The sequence below is a fragment of the Apium graveolens genome, unplaced genomic scaffold, assembly GCF_009905375.1.
Source record: "Apium graveolens cultivar Ventura unplaced genomic scaffold, ASM990537v1 ctg958, whole genome shotgun sequence".
NCBI classification, from domain to species: Eukaryota; Viridiplantae; Streptophyta; class Magnoliopsida; order Apiales; family Apiaceae; genus Apium; species Apium graveolens.
In genome coordinates, this window is record NW_027421877.1 from 86,145 (window position 1) to 107,105 (window position 20,961).

Below are 20,961 nucleotides of genomic sequence, written 5' to 3' on the forward strand. Positions count from 1 at the left end.
TTGGGGGTGTGATAAGTGGTATTTTATACCACTTAGAACGTCTTAAAATGGCTTAAATTGGTGTCTTGAAATCAAGTATTTTGTGTATTTGATGCATTTTTCTAGTGTTTATGCATTTCAGGGTATTAGTTGCATTTCGGAGGAGGAATCATCAAGAATAAGCCTTGGCATGTGTTCACCATTGCGAGAGGAAAAGAACGGGCAGATTACGGCGAAGAAACGGAGCAAACCTGGAATTTTTCCAGAAGGGTCCTGCACGCCCGCGCAGCAATGCTGAGCGGCCGCGCAGCAGCCTTGCGCGCCCGCGCAGAAATGCTGAGCGGCCGCGCAGGGTCGGGGAAAAAGCTGAATTATTTTAGACTTCTACTTCTGTTTGGCTTCCAACTTCTATGTAATCTGAGTTTTATGGGACTATTATATAAGTAGATTTGAGACGTTTTCATAGAGAATATGAAGGAGATTATGTTTTAGATTGTGTTTGGCACAAGAAGCGAAGGAGATAAGGAAGAAGACCGATTTAGCACACTGCAACGAAGAGGAAGCATATATTCTTGTGATTCTTGTTTCGTTGTAGCGTTGGATGCTAGTTTTCTTGCTTTGACTTATTTACTCTTGTGACGTACTCTGTTTTAATATAATTAGTTTAGTTATTATTTTCTTGTGTTATTTATCATGATTTCATATGAACCCATGATGGCGATAAGTTCTATTATGGGCTAATCGTGATCATGGGGTTGCAACGGATTTATTATGGAATTCTTTAGTTAATTGTTTAATACTTTAGTGTGTGATGATTGCATGATATCTAGTATTGGTTGTGCGTATTCGTCTTATGTGCGTCGCGAACATATAAGATAGGGTGTTAATCTCTTGTGAAGCGACGGTGGATCTTGAGATTTAGAACTTGCCATGCTAGCATAGGTTCATGTACGTTGTGCATGATTAGTGGGTAACTCTAACAGTTTTATTTTCCCTATGTAATCAAAAGGGATAACTTGTACTTAAATCGTTGTGTTGTCAATTTCTGTAGACATATAGGAACTCAACATAATTGATGACTATTCAACTTCTATCTTAATTGTGGATGCTTGGTAGAATGGTATTAGTACAATGAAAGTTGGCTTTTATCAGTTTCGTGTTATTCGATTAATATCATCACTGTCACATGCTAAAGGTAATAACAATGGCTATAGAAGGAAGTAATAATGAAGTTGTGATCTCATGAGTATTTTATTATTGATAAATTGAAGTGTTAGTTAAGTGGTTAATTAAGTAGTTAATTATAGTTAATATTTAATCAACAATTTTAAGTGTTATTATCTTAACATTGAGAAGTAGTCATACATTGGTGAGTGAGTTTAATTAGACAATAACTTAGTCTGAGTCTCTGAGGGAACGAACTAGAAAGTATTCTATATTACTTGCGAACGCGTATACTTGCGTGAATATTAGTGCATGTTTTCGCCCTAACACATAGTCTGTAAGATTTGGTGCATTTTGGATGGTAGGTGTCTCACAAGGCTCCTCTCGAAGTGTTTTGCTCATCGCTCTTTCACTCGGTTTGGGGACAGGGGTGTCACTCAACCTCACGGTTTGTGTTTCACTCCTCTCAATGCTCCGAGCTTCCGAGGTACCTGCAAGTGAAATCACCTTAGCCATCCTTAAGGAGGTCTGTGGTGGTGCAATGGGAGTTCGCAATTCCCGTTCCTTGTTAGAGACAAGTTCCCTGTCATCAGTAGATGACCTTTCCAGAGCTGGAATCTCTGGGAGAGTCACTGAATCTTCATCTGTGGGATCAGACTTGCAGTTCCCTCAGGTATTGATGACAATACCTTATCCATAGGCTCACAAGGGATATCTGGGTCATTACCAATGGATTGATGTTCCTTTAAAGGATCATTGACAGAGGAGTCCAACTGTAAGATAGATGACTCCCCTGCTTCCGTCAATTCTTTGGATGTGTGTGCACCCTTACTGTGAATATGAATATCTGAGGTCAAGTTTGGTGGTGGTGACACTCTTTCAGATGCCGTGGACGACGGACAAATTTCAATAGACATACCTTGTTGAGAAGGTACATCCATAGACTGTTTGATTGCCTTTTCAGCCATTACATCCTTTTGAGAGAATGTATGGGAGCTGTCAGGTACCTCTGATTGGATACAACTTTTCTTCATTTGAGGTAGAGCTGAGGGTTCTCTCATATAATCTCCCTTATTTGTTGCTGTGTCAGCAGTTTCTCCCTCATCCTCACTGGCTCCTTTTCACTTCAGGTTTTTGGTAGAGGAAGTGTAAATCTAGTGTTTGGAGGTGGAGTGAGGTTATGAATCTGGAGGTTTTCAGATCCAATACTCCTTGTTGGATAATCACCAAGTGATTGAAATGGATGTGCAGAGTCAAATTTTAGAGCTTCAATAGAAATCAAATCATCAAATCTAGTATTGGAGAATTGAGAGTAGTTACCTCCGGACATACCTGGCCTGTATGATTGAACATGTGTGTTTTGAGGAATGTGCTGAGTATATGAACTATGGAAACTTCCTTCTTGAGTTTCCTCAGGTTGAACATTTTGTTGTTCTGCATCAAAAGCTGTAACTGGAACTTGATCCATGTGATCTTGTGCCTGAATTTCCTCATTCCTTGCTATTATGTCAGCTTCAATCTGCACAAAACTCTCTGTTAAGTAAGGAGACATTAGGTATACCTCCATTGTTGTTTGGATAATTTCTCTTATTTTTCAATTGAACAGCAACAGTGGTAGGCATGACAGGAGGATTGACAGGCTTGACATTAGGGATGAAGTTCCTTTGTTCCTCTGAAAGTATGGAGTTAAGCACAATCTGTAGAAAGCGAGGATATACTGCAAACTTGATGGTCTTCTGAGTGTTAATGTGCTGTTGTAGCTTCTTCATCATGAGACGACCATAGTTGATTCGAAGATTATTGGCCACTGAAAAACCAATTTTCTGAACCAACCCAGAGACAGACACCCAGCTGCTTATCTTCGAAGAGAACACTTGAGATATAACCCCGAAGAACAAGTTCCATTCCTTGGGTAGATGTGACCTGTAGAACTTTGCAGGTAGCTGACCATCTTCCAAGGTTGTTTGAATTGAAACAAAGAAGTCGAACAACGTCGAGGAATCAGGAACATCAACAAAGTTATCTCCTGGAAGGTGTAGATGCTCATTCAGATCGTCTTCAGAAATCCTGATCACATCTTCACCAAAAATAAATTCTATCCCAAGCTGATCACCCTCATTAGATATATAAGAATTCTGCGTGACGTGCTGAATTAAATCAGAGTTAATCTGCACATTAGCTGTCAGGGCATATCGCACAATAGAATGTTCATTTAAAAAATAATCCATTTTTGAAATATTCCAGTTTTTCTCAAATCATTTCCTAAAATAGAAACAAAATTAGTTTTCTTAATTTCAAAATTATTTGCCATTTTTATTTAAAATAAAATGAGAAATAATCTTAACCACAAAAGAAATTATTTATTTAAATTTAACTGGAGATTTGAAAAACTTCTCTTAGAACCCTCACACCAAACGCAGCCTAGGTTATCGACACAACAGATTTTACAGAAAAAAAACCCTTTTCTAAAACTAGAAATAGAATGCTTGGATCTCCTAATTCGATCGGTGAAAACTTGTGAGTATACTGTCAAAAGAACCGCAATGGATTCAACATCAATAATCTAAAATTCTAGAAAATTTTGCCAGAGTTCTGTGAAGAAATCGATTATTGAAAATTTGAAACTCCTGAATCCTCCTTTGCTGTAAAATCGATTAGTTTGTGTGTATATCTGAGAAAGCAAACTGTTAAGGCAGATGAATATATATAGATTATTTTTCGACTAGTGGGAAATCGACTAGTAGCCTACTAGTCGATTTTTCTTCTAGTCGAAAATTTAGTAGTCGAAAAATTGCCAATGGGAAGAAAAATGACTTAGCCAAAATATATACTGAAAATAGCTAGTCGATTTTCTTAGAAAATCAACTAGTCGAAAATTTCCCAGCCACTAGTTGATTTTTATTCAGCCACTAGTCGAAATTTGGGCTTGCTGTACTTAGAAAATTTATGATTATTCTAAATCACTTCTCCCCCTAAGTGCAACAATAAATTTTCCCAAAAATTAGAAAATTGAATTTCTTAATTTTTAGTACTTAACTACTAATTATCACAAATAATATTTATTCATTATTAAATATAAATCATTGATTGATAAATATTAATAAATTCTAAATATTACTTATGCTTCATAAAGATCCCATACTAATTATTTAATAATTACAATACTTATCATTTATTGATAATGCCATAATTATAAACAATATTATGCTTCAAAAATCATAATATTCATTCTAAAATTATGAAAATTACCATTGATTGATAATCACCATTATTCATAACAATATTATGCTGCTAATACATAAACAGTGAATATTTGGTAAATAAAATTCACAAACCCTCAAAGAATCATCACAGAATTTTGTAAATGTTATCCCAATCAAATTGCATTTGTTAATTTCCAATCAATTGGACAAATTTAACATGCCAAGTTCACTAACCAACTTGGTGAATGTTGCCTCATCAAGTGGCTTTGTGAAAATGTCTGCAATTTGATTAGCTGTGGGAACATATTGAAGTTCCACAGTACCATTCATTATATGTTCTCTTATAAAATGATACCTGATGTCAATATGTTTGGTCCTCGAGTGCTGAACTGGATTGTTTGAGAGAGCTATAGCACTTGTATTGTCACAGAAGATGGGAATATGATCTAGATCAATTCCATAGTCCTTGAGTTGATTTCTCATCCAAAGTAATTGAGCACAGTAGCTTCCAGCAGCAATATATTCAGCTTCTGCAGTTGATGTTGATACTGAATGTTGCTTCTTACTAAACCATGAAACCAATCTTCTACCAAGGAATTGACAGCTTCCTGAAGTACTCTTTCGATCAATCTTACATCCAGCATAATCAGAATCTGTATAACCTATGAGATCAAATCCAATGTCTTTAGGATACCAGATACCCAGATTAAGTGTACCTTTCAAGTACCTAAAGATTCTCTTGACGGCTATAAGATGTGATTCCTTTGGGTCAGCCTGGAACCTTGCACACAAGCATGTTGCAAACATTATATCTGGACGACTTGCAGTCAAGTAGAGAAGAAATCCAATCATGCCCCTGTAGTGAGTGATATCCACCTTTTTACCAGTTTTATCTTGATCAAGTTTTGTAGCAGTGGCCATTGGAGTCTTGGCAGGAGATGAATCTTTCATGTCATATTTCCTCAAAAGATCTTTGATATACTTTGTCTGACAGATAAAGATACCTTCTGGCTTCTGAATCACTTGAAGTCCAAGAAAGAAGTTCAATTCTCCCATCATACTCATCTCATACTTACTTTGCATCAGCTTAGCAAATCTTGCACATAGTATATCATTCGTAGATCCAAATATGATATCATCAACATATACTTGAACAAATATGTTAGGTCCCAATTTGTTTGTAGAAGGGGGGTTGAATGCAAATAATACCGTTTAAGCGAATAAAATGCGGAATAAAAAAGTGAAACAAAATTCAAGTTAAATAAAACTTTTATTAAACTTGAAAGGTGTTACAACTACGGTATCGGTTACAAGGGATTAATCTCAAATCAATTATTACAAATCTAGAATAAATTCGACATGAACTTTTTCTATTTTTGCAATTAAAAGATCAAATGCTAAATGCGATTTGAGATTAAGTTCTAGGGATTTTAATCCGCTAGATTGATACACAAGAACAAGATAAAGATTTCTAGTTGATTGGATTTAACTTTACAATCTAGAAATTTAATCTTGAAGAAAGCTGATGAAAAATGAAAATGTTTTGCCTTTGTTTTCTGCTTCTTTTTCTCTTGACTTGTGTGTTCTGTATGTTGAATAATTGCATGAATAAATTCTGCTGTGTTTTGTTGTTTAAGTAAACAAAACAATCCAGTTGAATCAGCAAGACAATCAAATGAACTGGCATGACAATCCATTTGAACTGGTAGGACTTTCGGTGAGACTATCCTTTTGAACTAGCAAGACAATCCCAATAGTTAGCAAGACAATCAGAATGAACTAGCAAGACTTTCGGTATGACTATCAATTGTCATACCGATTGTCATAGTAGTTCAAATCAAATTGTCTTACTGAATTATTAATAGATTTTAATCTAATAACAATTCTGAAAATCCTTAATATTAATTCTGAATTAATTAATCAATTAATTCAATTAATCAATAAATTAATCTTTGCAGATATAATTTATTTTCTTAATTAAATTATATGACTTAATTAATTAATAGAGAATTAATACTAATCTTGAGCAGCAACCATTCTTCTGAAAATCTTCTGAAAATTACTGTCAATTATGAATCAATTCCACCACTTCAATGTTGACACTCGATGTACTGTCTGGTTCATGAGTGACTAACTTCCGTGACGTTTCTTCAAGCCTTGACCTTGATACTCTTGATTTTCTTCAGACTAAATCCTTGTAATTAATTGATACCCTGACGAGATCTCTGTCACTTGATTAAATCCACAATCTTGATTTATATCACTGAGGCTTGATCAATTTCTTGAGCTTCTTCCAGTGAATTAAGTCTTCAAGTCTGTAGATGAATAATGTTTCTTAACCCTTTGACAGATGTTACTTTGTGAGATCTCTCTGACGATAGATCCACTATTTACTTATTACATTCTTATTTGAGTTGAGTTACATCCTCGAATATACAAATAGGCTATGCCATATGCCTTTCAATCTCCCCCTATTTGCTTGTTAGACAATAACAACAAATACCTAAAGGATAACTCAACTAACAAATAAGAAAAAGATATAAACAGTAATGCAAAGTAAATAGCAGAAAAGTTCTGGATTATATTTAACATTTTCCAGATTCCAAAAGAAATTTACAAGTGAATACAAGATAGATGTTCCTCTAGCCTGAACATATAACTACATTAGACTATCTTGATTCATAAAGCTCTAATCATATTACATTGAGTTTTGAGCTAAGTGACTTCAGTTGTCTTCTCTTCTGACTTCACCTTCTTCTAAATCTTGAAGCAACTCTTTGTCAAAGACACGATCCTTTTCTGAAGTGAAGCTTGTTGGTCTGACTGGTTGAACTCCAACTGACTTTAGCTTATTCTTGATCTGATTGTACCTTTTAATATTCTTTTCACAATAAGCTTGAATCAAATCAGCAGCTTGAGTCTTCAACATGGATGAGTATCCAGCAGTTCTTAAATGATGTTCCATCCAGACCAGATGCTTAGCTGAGTAGTCTTTAAGAGATTGTACATCTAGCTGACAAATTTGAAGACAATCAGACTTAAAGAATCTCACCTGATGAGGATTGTTGACCACTTGAGGAGTAGCCCTGCTGGCAAACTCTTTAAGCCTTTCTCGAAGAACTTCATTCAATTCTGAGCTTCTTTTTACCTTGTTGAGAAGAACCCAAGTCTCTGACAAAGAACGATTCTCAAACATATGAAGTGACACCTTGAAAGATCCTTCACTCTGACAATATACAAAAATGCTCATCTCATTTAGGGATCTATCAAAAGCAGTTGTGATCCTTGAGACTTCAGTCTTGATAGCATTCATGTACATGTCATTGTTAGGATTTGAGATTTCCAGCTTGTCAAGAAGATGTAGGAACTGCCTATCATTGTTAGTGCTCAGCTGAGGCATATCAAGTACTCTCCTAGCTTCATCCCATTTTTCACCAATCTTCAGTCTGACATCTCTTCTCCTTTCTTGAGCCTTAATGTCATGAAGACGTTGCTTTTGAAGAGTTTCTGTTCTTTGTATGTCTTTCCTCTTGTCAATGATCTGGGAGACCTTTTTGAGTTCAGCTTCTTTTCTTTTCATCTCTGACTGCTGCTGCTGAAACTCTTTCTCAAAGATAGGATCCACTGTAGCTTCCTCTTCCCAATCTCCAAAATCACTTTCCTCTTCAGCTTCAAATAAACCATCTTTATCTTCCAAGACTGGTTCAGTGGGAATGTCAAAAATGTCAAAGTCATCCTGTTCTCCACTGTAATAGACATCATCAGCCTTTCCTTTGTCCCCAGCAGAGGTATCTTTTTCTTTCCCCTTTCCACTACTCCCTTTCTTCTCCCCCTTAGTTGAGGGATCCTCCACTGATTTTCCCTTAGATCCTCCATGACCTCCATCACTTCCCGAGCCTGAGCCTCCACCAGACGGCCCTTCAAAGTAAGTCCTTTGTTCTTCATTGGGACAGTGAGAATTTTTGATCATGTAGTACAGGTGCTTCATCCCTTCATTCAGATGTTCCATACCTGTCTCTATCTTCAGAAATCTAGAGGAATCCAGTGAATGATTCATTTCAACCAAATCTTCAAGAGAAGTCATCCTTGTATGTAGAGAGCAGAAGTCAGAAATGTCATCAGCTGATAAAGTTGGAGTTTCCTGAATGGAATTGAGCTTTGGTGTGACAGTGTTCTTGAGATCTGAGATATCATTCCTTATGAGTGCCAGCTGATTGTTGACAGAGGTGGAAGAAGAAGACCGTTCAACCACTTGTGCTTTGAATGCTTGAGCTTCAGCTTGGCTTTTAGCAAGTTCTTCTTTTAGAGCAGCAATTTGAGCCAACAGGTTTACAGTATCTGTGTCTGTGTGTGCTCTCACCTGAATTTCACTCGTGTTTGGTTCACTCACCTCACGTGCTTGTGTTTCTCTCAATATAATTGCTCGTGAGGAGTCTTCCTGTTGCTGTTCTTCTGTACCTGCAGTTAAAATCACCCTAGCCTCTTCAAGAGAGGTCAGTGGTGGTGCAATGGGAATTCGCGAGTCCCGATCCTCAGTCAAACCTATCATTTCATGTGAAATAGATGTCTGAATTGCTTCAGGGATAGATTGACCGAGTTGCCCTCCACTTTCTCCAGATAAATCTGCGAGTGGAGAATCCCTTGAGGGAGCCAGAGGTGTTTGATCTGGGAGGGGAGAAAATGACTCTATTAAGGGTGGCTGAGAGTCAGATTTTCCCTTAGAAGCATGTGACTGCTCTTCTGCCGTAACTATGGCAGGCACTGTAACAGACTCTATGTGCACTCCTCGCTCTGTGTCCTGAGTATCATCTGTGGATATGTATGGTTCCATTGTGAGTAATGGAATTGTTCTTGACTCAGTACAAGATGCCATGGCCCTATGGCGAATTTCAATAGATTCATCCTATTGAGAGAATGTCTCTAGTAACTGGTCATCGGCCATTTCAAAGTCCATGTCCTGTTGGGAGGACAAGGATGGGCTTTCAGATGCCTCAGTATAAGTTCTTCTTTTCTTTGGAGGAGGCAGAGCTGAGGGTTCACTCACATTTAACAATGCACTACTTCCTATTAATCTTCTGGGTAACATTTTAGACAGAGGGGCAGTGGTTGAGATAGAATGTGACTCTGTGTTTGGCTCTATGACCTGGGATTGAAGCTGTGGTTCTACAACTTCGTGGTCAGCCCTATCAACCACTGGGGGTCTTTCAACAGAAGTAGGAATGGAGTGAGAGTGAGGAATTACTACCTGTAATGGAAGAGCATCTGATGTTGGAGGAGCCCGGGTGGCTTGAACCACTGGAGGTTGAGGTTGCTGTTCATGACCGGGAAGATTGAAAATAGGTAAAGGAATATAGGTGGCCATGAAAGCAGATACAAGTACTGGAACTTGCATGAATTTGAAGGTTGTGTCTTGGCGGGTGTAAATCTTTTTGCTTACCATAGGGGGTTCGGTTACTGCAGAGTTAGCAAAAAGGGATTTATGTTCAGGTGTGAGAAGATGATCTGCTATAAGCATGAGAAAACGAGCATAGTAACATGATACCCTACGATTTGTAGAATGATCACGTAAAGCAGTAGTGAGACGTCTCAAGAGAATGGGAAAAAGTAGTTTGCCAAAATTGATCATTTGATTGAAAACAACCGCAAGACCAATATACTGCAGAGTGGAAGTGATGTTGTGAAAGTTGGATTTAGTGCAGTTGGCAAACACTTTAGAAAGTGTATCGAAGAAAATATCCCATTCAGACACAAAATTGGATTTAGAAAGTTTGGTTAAATTGATCACCCCCTGATAGTGAATAGAATGGAAAAAGTTTGTGATATCATTTTCAGAGGGTAAATTACAGAAATTGTCCAATGGAAAATTTAACGCCTGATTGACTACTGTTTCATCAACCACATATTGTGTGTTTGCCACGGTGAATGAAAAAGATTTTGAATCATCGGCCACAGTAGAGGTTGTACAGATCAGTCTAAGCAGATCGACATTTAAAATCACATTTGATTTAATAGCAGAGCTAACAATCGAATGGTCATTTAAAAATCTAATCCAAGGCTTAAATTTTTCCACATCACATTTTTCCGGATTAAAATAACCAACCTGATTATGCGCGATAATTTGGAAATTGAGAGCCATTTTAAAATAATAATAAGACACACACTTTCAGAATTTTAAGAATAATATTAAGAAAATTCGAATTAATTAAATTAATTTAATAATTCGAATTAAATTAATTATAATCGAAAAATTTAGACAGGAATGTATCTCGTTAAAAATTCCTAACTCACAAACACAGATTTGAAAAGCCAAAAGACACAAAACAGAAATTAAAATTTAAATCAAAAATACCCAAAATAAAAAAAAACAGAAACTGATTTTGATTTGATTGATTTTTTTTTGATTTTTTTTTTAACAAAAATCCAACAGCACTTCTGTATGTATATATCACAGAGTGATGAATTGGTATGCTGAGTAAGAACTCGAGCAAGGCAGTCAAGGAAGCAGTTTGATTAAGATCGAGTAGAGAGAGAGAGAGAAAAACGAGAGGAGAAAAAAAAAACTGATGGAATTTGAAAGAAAAGAAAAGACTGAAGTGATTGAGTTATAAAACAAAGAAAACTGTTAAGAAGACAACCGGTATGACAATTCGGGATAGTCTTACCGATTGTCATACCGATAGTCATACAAGACAAATATGAGAAAATAAAAGAAAACAAATAATAATATATAACTGGTATGACAATCTGATAGTCATACCGATTGTCATGCCAGTACAAAATAAAACATAATAATTCTGATATTCATTTTATTACTGGCATGACAATCAATAGTCATACCGATTATCTTGCCAGTTATAAAATTAATCTGATTTTTAAAATAAGCAATCATTATTACTAAAATGACTTTCAGCAAGAAAATTTCAATTGTCTTGCCGATTGTCATTCTAGAATAAGATAAAATAAGTATTAACAGATTTATATATACATGTGTACTGAAATGATTTTCAGCAAGACAATTTTAATTGTCTTGCCGATTGTCATTCCAGTAGAAAGACTATATATATAATTTACAGAATATATTAACAAACAGGGAAAACTGAAGTAAAGTCTTATATAAATAGTAAAAATTCAGAAAATATTTACAAAATTAAAATAATTAAAATATTTCAGAGATAATAATATTTTCAGTCCAAAAATAGATTTCTTTTGAATCTTAACAAATTAAATTCATAGAAAAATATTTCTAGAGAAAATAAAATATACTGAGACATTAAAATTAACAATTTGAGTAAATAAATAAGATAAGATAATAAAAAATTACATAGAAATAAGAAAGAAATATGATAAAATGATAAAATAAATTTGCAAATGAATTTTTCATTTATGAAAAATTCATTTGTAAATGCATTCAAGAACAGATCTCAGATATTAACTAAATTAATCACTAAAACTATTCAACATGCCCAATTTACCCACTAATCTGGTAAATGTGGATTCATCAAGTGGTTTAGTGAAAATATTTGCTATTTGTTCTTCTGTTGGAACAAAAAATAGTTCAACAGTACCATTCATGACGTGTTCTCTAATAAAATGATACCTAATGTCAATGTGCTTTGTCCTCGAGTGCTGCACAGGGTTGTTGGTGATGGCTATTGCACTTGTATTGTCACATAAATAGGAATTTTGTTCAATACAGAGCCATAGTCTCGTAGCTGGTTCCTAATCCACAAGATCTGAGCACAGCAGCTTCCAGCAGCAATATATTCAGCCTCGGCCGTTGAGTTGGAAACTGTTTGCTGTTTCTTGCTGTACCATGAGACTAGCCTGCTTCCTAGGAATTGACAACTTCCTGAGGTTCTTTTCCTATCAACAACACTTCCTGCGTAATCTGAATCTGTATATCCAACAAGGTTAAAACCAGATTCTTTAGGGTACCAAATACCTAGATTTGGTGTTCCCTTAAGATATCTTAAGATTCGTTTAACAGCAACGAGATGAATATCTCTAGGATCCGCTTGGAACCTTGCACATAAGCATGTAGCATACATAATATCTGGTCTACTTGCAGTAAGATAGAGTAACGAGCCAATCATACCTCTGTAGCTTGTGACATCTACCTTAATGGAGTTTTCACATGGTCCAAGCTTGACAGCGGTAGTTGATGGAGTCCTTGCTGATGCAGAATCCTCTAGATTGTACTTTTTGAGGAGTTCCTTGAGATACTTGGATTGACAAATAAATGTTCCATCTAACCTTTGATTTACTTGTAATTCAAGAAAGAACTTCAGCTCTCCCATCATGCTCATTTCAAACTTGTTGTGCATTAACTTAGCAAATCTCTTACAGAGATTATCATTAGTAGACCCAAATATTATATCATCCACATAGACTTGGACTAATATAGTATCATTCTTATGTTTTTTAGAAAAGAGAGTTTTGTCTATGACACCTCTAATAAAGCTATTTTCAATAAGAAATTCAGAGAGAGTGTCATACCATTTTCTTGGAGACTGTTTGAGCCCATAGATAGCCTTGAAAAGAAAGAAGACAAAATCCAAATGATCTGGATCTTCAAAACCAGGAGGTTGCTCTACATATACCTCTTCATCCAACTTTCCATTCAGAAAGGCGCTCTTGACATCCATTTGATAAACTTTAAAGTTTGAGAATGCTGCGAATGCCAGAAATATCCTGATGGCCTCAAGTCTAGCCACTGGAGCATAGGTTTCATCATAATCAATGCCTTCAGCTTGAGAATACCCTTTTGCTACCAGTCTTGCCTTGTTTCTTGTAACCACACCATCTTCATCTAGTTTATTCCTGAATACCCACCTAGTACCAACAGCTTTCTTGCGTGTAGGTCTAGGTACCAGTTTCCAGACTTGTTGACTTTCAAACTGATTGAGTTCATCTTGCATAGCAATCACCCAATCTGGATCAGTTAGTGCTTCTTCAATCTTCTTAGGTTCCATCTCAGAAAGAAATCCTGAGAACAGACACTCATTTTGAGTAGCACGTCTAGTTCTGACTCCAACACCTGGATCACCAATAATCAACTCAAAAGGGTGAGCTTTATTCCAGACAGTCTGTCTTGGAAGATTTGATCTTGATGATTCGCCTTGAAATTCATTGTGATGTTGTGTCCTACTAGATGATCCTTCGGCATCTCCCCCTGAGTTGTTGCCATGTTGACTTGAAGATTCTCCATCAGTAGCAGTGGTATCTACATTGTTGCCAAAGTTTCCATCACTATTATCTTGAGTATCATCAAGATTAACAGGTTCTTCACCAGCAACAACCTCAGGTTCTTGACCATGTTCTGATTCTGAATCTGACATATCATCAAACTTCAGTTTCTCAGAAGGATCTTCAGTTTGGATACTAGGGAGTTTAGTGTCATCAAATGTAACATTGACACTTTCAGTTACTTTGTGTTGATCAATGATATACACTCTGTATGATCTTCTTCCATATCCAACAAAAATACCCTCATATGCCTTTGCCTCGAATTTACCACGACGCTCATCTCCATCCTTGAGCACGAAGCATCTGGCACCAAATACATGAAAGTATTTGATAGAAGGTTTCTGTTCATTCAAAATCTCATAAGGAGTTTTCATGAAGTTTTTGTTGATTAGAGTTCGATTCTGAGTATAACATGCAGTATTGACAGCTTCAGCCCAAAAGTACATTGGAAGACCGGATTCACTTAACATCGTTCTTGCAGCTTCAATCAATGTACGATTCTTCTTTTCTACCACTCCATTTTGCTGAGGGGTTCTAGGAGCTGAAAATTGTCTGGTAATCCCTTTGTCTGTACAGAATTCATTGAGAAGTGAATTCTTGAATTCTGTTCCATTATCTGACCTTATTGCTCTAACAGGGACGTTAGAATCTAACTCAATCATCTTGACATGATCAATCACAACTTGTGGTGTTTCATCCTTAGAGTGAAGAAATAAAACCCACGTATACTTGGAATAGTCATCAACTATCACAAGACAGTAACACTTCATTGACATCGAAAGGACATTAACTGGTCCAAATAAATCCATGTGCAATAATTGCAGAACACCAGTTATGGAAGATGTGTTAGTGCCTCTGTGACTTGCTTTCTTTGACTTTCCTTTCTGGCAAGCCTCACATAGTCCTTCTAGAGAGAATTCCAGCTGAGGCAGACCTCTTACCAATTCTCTTTTTACAAGAGAATTCATTGTTTTAAAATTGAGATGAGAAAGTCTCTTGTGCCATAGCCAATTCTCATCTGACGATGCCTTTGCATAGAAACAATTGACTTCAGGATTGCTTCCAGAGTTCATGTCAGCTACGAACAGATTTCCTTTCCGGATTCCCATTAAGGAGGGTTTTTCACTTTTCTTGTGCAGAATCTGACACTTCAGCTTGTCGAATAAAACATTGTAGCCGTTGTCACAGAACTGACTAATGCTAAGCAGATTGTGTTCAAGTCCTTGCACAACATATACATTTTCAATGATAACATTTCCAGCTAGCAAACAGCCATATCCCTCCATTAAACCTTTGCTGTTATCTCCAAAGGTAACCACTGGGCCAGCTTTCTCAACCACATTTGATAGCAGGGCTCTATCTCCGGTCATATGTCTTGACGATCCGCTGTCAAGAATCCATACTACCGGTTGTACCTGTTTAATGCCCTGCAATACAAATGGATTAGACCTTCTTCGGAACCCAAGCTTGGCTGGGTCCGGCATACTTGTAAAATTGGCCTTTATCAGGCAAAACAACATTCTTAATTTTAACATTCTCAACGTTCTCAATGACTGAACATTTGACCTTGTGAACAGCCTTGAAAAATTTCTGTTTAGGCTTAGGCACAAATGTCTCCTTTCTAGCTTTAGGAGGACTAGCAGTCTTAGACCTATCATGCTTTCTATTATTCACATGCTGACGAGGAGTAGTCTTATCATTAGAAACATGCTTACCATTAAAATAAGCAAACATCAGATTAAAAGCACAAGACATACAATCAGGAACACCACATGCTTTATGAGAAGGATTAACAATAGGCAACTTATGCATGGTAGACATGGCATTTGTTTTATCCAACTCATGTGTGTCTGAGTTAGTCTCAGTTGCTTTCACAACCTTGACTGGAACTTTTGACACACTTGACTTGGAGACAGCTTTCTCATTAGCATTATCTTCAGCACGGATTTCTTCTTGAATAATAAACGAGGTCTCATTAAATGGTTCAGCAATTGATTCTTTATAGAGGGGTTCATCAACACCCTTAAGCACATGTGGTACTTCCCTGCCTTTAGCACAGACATGAGGAGGGGAGTTTATGCCTAATTTTCCAATAGCAGCATTGTAATCATAACCTATACCAGATGTTTGATTAACAGCTTGCTTATTGTAAAACTCTTTAGACTTCGAACAAGAATTAAAGTAAGCTTTAACCTTAGCCTCAAGACCAGTGATCTTGTCTTTAAGAATAGTTTCAAGTTTTCTATAACAGTCAACTCTATTCTCTAGAAAAGACACTTGATCTTTTAATTTATCTTGATTAATGTGCACAAGTCTTAATTCATTGACCTCTTTCTCAAGGTCTTTGATTTGTTGATTTAACAATTCATTATCACGACGAGCACAATCTAAGGAACCTTCTAGATGATAAACTAATTCAGCATCAGTAAATTTTACCTCTTTTCTTGATGATGAGGTGCTTGCATCACTAGCCATGAGAGCAAGATTCCCAACTTCTTCATCTTCACTGTCAGTATCATCCCAGCTTCTTCCCTTTGCCAGGTAAGCCCTTTCAGATTTACTCTTCTGATTAGAATCGTAAGAGTTCTTCCTAGCTTGTTTTGGCTTCCTGCATTCTGTGGCAAAGTGTCCCAACTCATTGCAGTTGAAACATCGAATGGTGCTTCGATCAACCATCCCTGTTTTATACCCACCACTGCTGGTGTTAGAGGATGAAGATCCACCTTTCTGGAATCTGTTGTAGTTGGACTTGTACTTGAATTTGGGATTCCTTTTGAATCTGACATTTGAGAATCTCTTGACAATCAGGGCCATTGACTCATCCTCCAATTGTTCCAGTTCTTTCAAGGAATAATAATTATCTCCTGATTGATTTGTAGTAGGAGAATCAAATTCTGCTACTATCACATTATCTTCAACCTTGGAAGACTGTACCATTCTTTCTGACTGTTGAGATTGTTGTTGATATTGTGGTTGTTGTTGTTGTTCATCAGCTACTAGAGCAGTAGACGTGCTGACCACTCTTCCTTTCCCGTAAACTTCCTTCTGCTGAATCTTCTCCAACTCATAAGTCTTTAACACACCATAGAGCCTCTCCAAAGAAATCTCACTCAGATCTCTTGCTTCTCTTATGGCAGTGATTCTATGTTCGAGATGAGTTGGCAGTGTTAAGAGAATCTTTTTGTTGACCTCCCTGATGGAATAGTATTTACCATTAATGTTTAGGTTATTGATCAATGCATTGTACCTCTCAAACACTTCAGTGATTCCTTCCCCTGGATTGGATTTAAAGTATTCATACTCAGAGGTTAGGATTTCTAGTTTGTTCTCCCTAACTTCCTTTGTGCCTTCATTAATAATCTCAATAGTTTCCCAGATATGTTTGGAATCTTTACAATTCATCACATGTCTATTCATCAAGGGATTAAGGGAATCTACTAAGATTAATTGAAGGCTAGCATCCAGGGAGGCTTCTTCTATTTCAGCAGGAGAGAAGTCCTCAGGATCCTTCACATAAGTTCTCGCTTTGGTGATCACCACATCATTTTCTATTACCTCTGGTTCAATAACCATAGGAATTTTTGGACCCTTCTTTAACACTTGCAAATATTTGAGATTAGTAACCTGTAAAAACAGTAGCATCTTCTTCTTCCACATAACATAATTTTCTTTATCGAAAAGTGGAATTTTAACGGTTCCAACTTTTTGTGTAATCATTATGAATTTTTGAGTGAATAAATATTCAAGAAGTGAAAGAAACACAAAAGTCTAGGATCTAGATTTGTACGTTAATCAGAAGGCTCTGATACCAATTGTTAGGTCCCAATTTGCTTGTAGAAGGGGGGTTGAATGCAAACAATACCGTTTAAGCGAATAAAATGCGGAATAAAAAAGTGAAACAAAATTCAAGTTAAATAAAACTTTTATTAAACTTGAAAGGTGTTACAACTACGGTATCGGTTACAAGGGATTAATCTCAAATCAATTATTACAAATCTAGAATAAATTCGACATGAACTTTTTCTATTTTTGCAATTAAAAGATCAAATGCTAAATGCGATTTGAGATTAAGTTCTAGGGATTTTAATCCGCTAGATTGATACACAAGAACAAGATAAAGATTTCTAGTTGATTGGATTTAACTTTACAATCTAGAAATTTAATCTTGAAGAAAGCAGATGAAAAATGAAAATGTTTTGCCTTTGTTTTCTGCTTCTTTTTCTCTTGACTTGTGTGTTCTGTATGTTGAATAATTGCATGAATAACTTCTGCTGTGTTTTGTTGTTTAAGTAAACAAAACAATCCAGTTGAATCAGCAAGACAATCAAATGAACTGGCATGACAATCCATTTGAACTGGTAGGACTTTCGGTGAGACTATCCTTTTGAACTAGCAAGACAATCCCAATAATTAGCAAGACAATCAGAATGAACTAGCAAGACTTTCGGTATGACTATCAATTGTCATACCGATTGTCATAGTAGTTCAAATCAAATTGTCTTACTGAATTATTAATAGATTTTAATCTAATAACAATTCTGAAAATCCTTAATATTAATTCTGAATTAATTAATCAATTAATTCAATTAATCAATAAATTAATCTTTGCAGATATAATTTATTTTCTTAATTAAATTATATGACTTAATTAATTAATAGAGAATTAATACTAATCTTGAGCAGCAACCATTCTTCTGAAAATCTTCTGAAAATTACTGTCAATTATGAATCAATTCCACCACTTCAATGTTGACACTCGATGTACTGTCTGGTTCATGAGTGACTAACTTCCGTGACGTTTCTTCAAGCCTTGACCTTGATACTCTTGATTTTCTTCAGACTAAATCCTTGTAATTAATTGATACCCTGACGAGATCTCTGTCACTTGATTAAATCCACAATCTTGATTTATATCACTGAGGCTTGATCAATTTCTTGAGCTTCTTCCAGTGAATTAAGTCTTCAAGTCTGTAGATGAATAATGTTTCTTAACCCTTTGACAGATGTTACTTTGTGAGATCTCTCTGACGATAGATCCACTATTTACTTATTACATTCTTATTTGAGTTGAGTTACATCCTCGAATATACAAATAGGCTATGCCATATGCCTTTCAAAATATGATATCATTCTTATGCTTTTTGTAGAACAGAGTCTTGTCTATGACACCTCTTGTGAAACCATGTTCAAGTAGAAATTCAGAGAGGGTGTCATACCATGTTCTTGGTGCTTACTTAAGGCCATAGAGAGCCTTGAAGAGAAAATAGACAAGATCTTCAGATTCAGGGTCTGTGAAACCAGGAGGTTATTCCACATAGACTTCCTCTTCAAGCTCACCATTTAGAAATGCACTCTTCACATCCATCTGATATACCTTAAAGTTTGTGAAGGGTTTTTAGCACATAAATGCAGCGAAAACGTAAATTTAAATCTTAAAAAAAACCGAAACCCTCCGCAGGATCCATACGAAAAATAATATTTAATTCGTAGTTCAATATATTTACCTTAAGAAGCTTTACGTTAATGGAAAGATGGAGGTCTTTAATGGCGATCCAAAAATGATGAACGGAGATCCTTAGCAGCTACTCCTCAAGTGTGAAGTACTCCACCGGTATCCACCAAGAAAACGATGTAATGAAGGAGGAGGAGATGGAGAGAATTAGGGTTTTGTAAATCTTTTTGGTTGAGGCAAAAATAGGGTCTATAATAGTATATTTATAGTCAAAGTTTTCAGCTGAAAATTTTCCCATAAAATATTATTATTATTAACCCTTTATTATTCTCACTAATAATTAAAACACCTTTTAATTATTAATCCTTTTTCTAAACTCTTTAGAAATAATTCTCTCACTTGATTTAATTTCCAAAAATTAAATTCTTAATTAATAATATTAAGAACCTTTTCTTAATTAATTTATATTCAATTAAATCTCATTTAATCAATTATTAAATTTGCCAATTAGTTATTTATTTCATAAATAAATAATTATCAGCCATTATTAATTAATTCCTCCACCATTAAATCATTCTCTTTTATGGTATGACCCTGTAGGTTCAATATTAAGCCGATAGTAGAAATAAATAATAATAAAACTATTTTATCATTATTTATATAAATTCTCTAATTCATTAAATATGATTAATTAATTAATCATATTTATTCTACATCGTGAGGGATACTTCTCAGCATATCGCGACTATCCGGATAATACGAATTCGCTGCTTAGAATACCAAGAACCTATTCAGTGAGTAGTTAACGTACAATCAATTCCTTCTACCCTGCAATGTCACGATTAAATATAAGGCATGAAACTTGTGTCAAGCCTATCTTATTTAATCACTTGCTTTCCCATTCACTATGCTTAGTTCTATTTAATGTAAATTAGAAACTCCTTTCTAATTTCATTCACTCTGGCCAGAGATTCCTGAACTAGCATAAGTGGATCAGCATTGAACATTCTCTTCCTTCACTGGAAGGGGTAGATCCTTTATTGATCATACACTATCTTCGTGTACAAATTCCTACACCCAGTAGAGCCCTTATTATTGTCCCTGGAGACTAAGAACTAAACCAAAGTATAGTTCAGTATACACAAGATGACTATGATGACCTCAAGTCTAAGGATACTTGTACAACTATCACTATGTGAACATCTGCAAACACGTGAGTGAACTCCATCAGTTGTTCAGCTTTGTGAGTCATGTTCAGTGAACTTATTCTATAATAAGCACCTACATACTAGCTATAGTGTCACCACACAAATGTCTATGAGAACAGACATCCTTCATAATGAAGCAAGCATAGTATGTACCGATCTTTGCGGATTATTAATTACCAGTTAGTAATCCTACGACCATGAACTATTTAAGTTTAGAGTTATCATCTTTTAGGTCTCATTATTATGATCTCATCACAATCCATAAAAAGCTTTACTCTAAACTGTGGTATATCTTATTTAAACATTTAAATAGATAGAGCCCGCAATAAAAATAAAACAAGTCTTTTATTAATATCAATGAAATCAAAACAGATTACATAAAAGTTATTCCTAAATCCTCATACATGATTGGACTTAGGACATATCTCTTTCAGTTTGTATGTGCAACATAGGCCAAGAACATTCTGATGGCTTCAAGTCTAGCCACTGGTGCAAAAGTTTCGTCATAATCTATTCCTTCTTCTTGAGAGTAACCTTTTGCTACTAGTCTTGCCTTGTTTCTTATCACTGTACCATCTTCATCCAGTTTGTTTCTAAATACCCACTTAGTGCCAATCACTGATTTATTCTTTGGTCGGGGTACTAGTTTCCAAACGTTTTGTCTCTCAAACTGATTGAGGTCCTCTTGCATAGCAATCACCCAATCTGG

The 20,961-nt window shown here is 35.8% G+C and overlaps 1 protein-coding gene across 1 annotated transcript; it reads right to left on the reverse strand.

The window, feature by feature from the left end:
• Positions 1-4,544: 4,544 nt before the first annotated feature.
• LOC141705747 (secreted RxLR effector protein 161-like) lies at positions 4,545-5,297 on the reverse strand. The gene is made up of 2 exons (XM_074508639.1): positions 4,763-5,297; positions 4,545-4,639 (listed from the first exon to the last, which is right to left on the reverse strand). Exons 1-2 carry the CDS (start codon positions 5,295-5,297, stop codon positions 4,545-4,547), a joined length of 630 nt encoding a protein of 209 aa, XP_074364740.1.
• Positions 5,298-20,961: the final 15,664 nt, after the last annotated feature.

What these genes read in the sequence shown, in the direction of transcription:
- LOC141705747 (XM_074508639.1), bottom strand. Translation starts at nt 5,297, where the DNA reads ATGAAAGATTCATCTCCTGCCAAGACTCCAATGGCCACTGCTACAAAA. An exon ending in CATCTTCTGTGACAATACAA is followed by an intron (nt 4,640 to 4,762) that starts GTGCTATAGCTC and finishes ATGTTCCCACAG; the next exon opens with CTAATCAAATTGCAGACATT.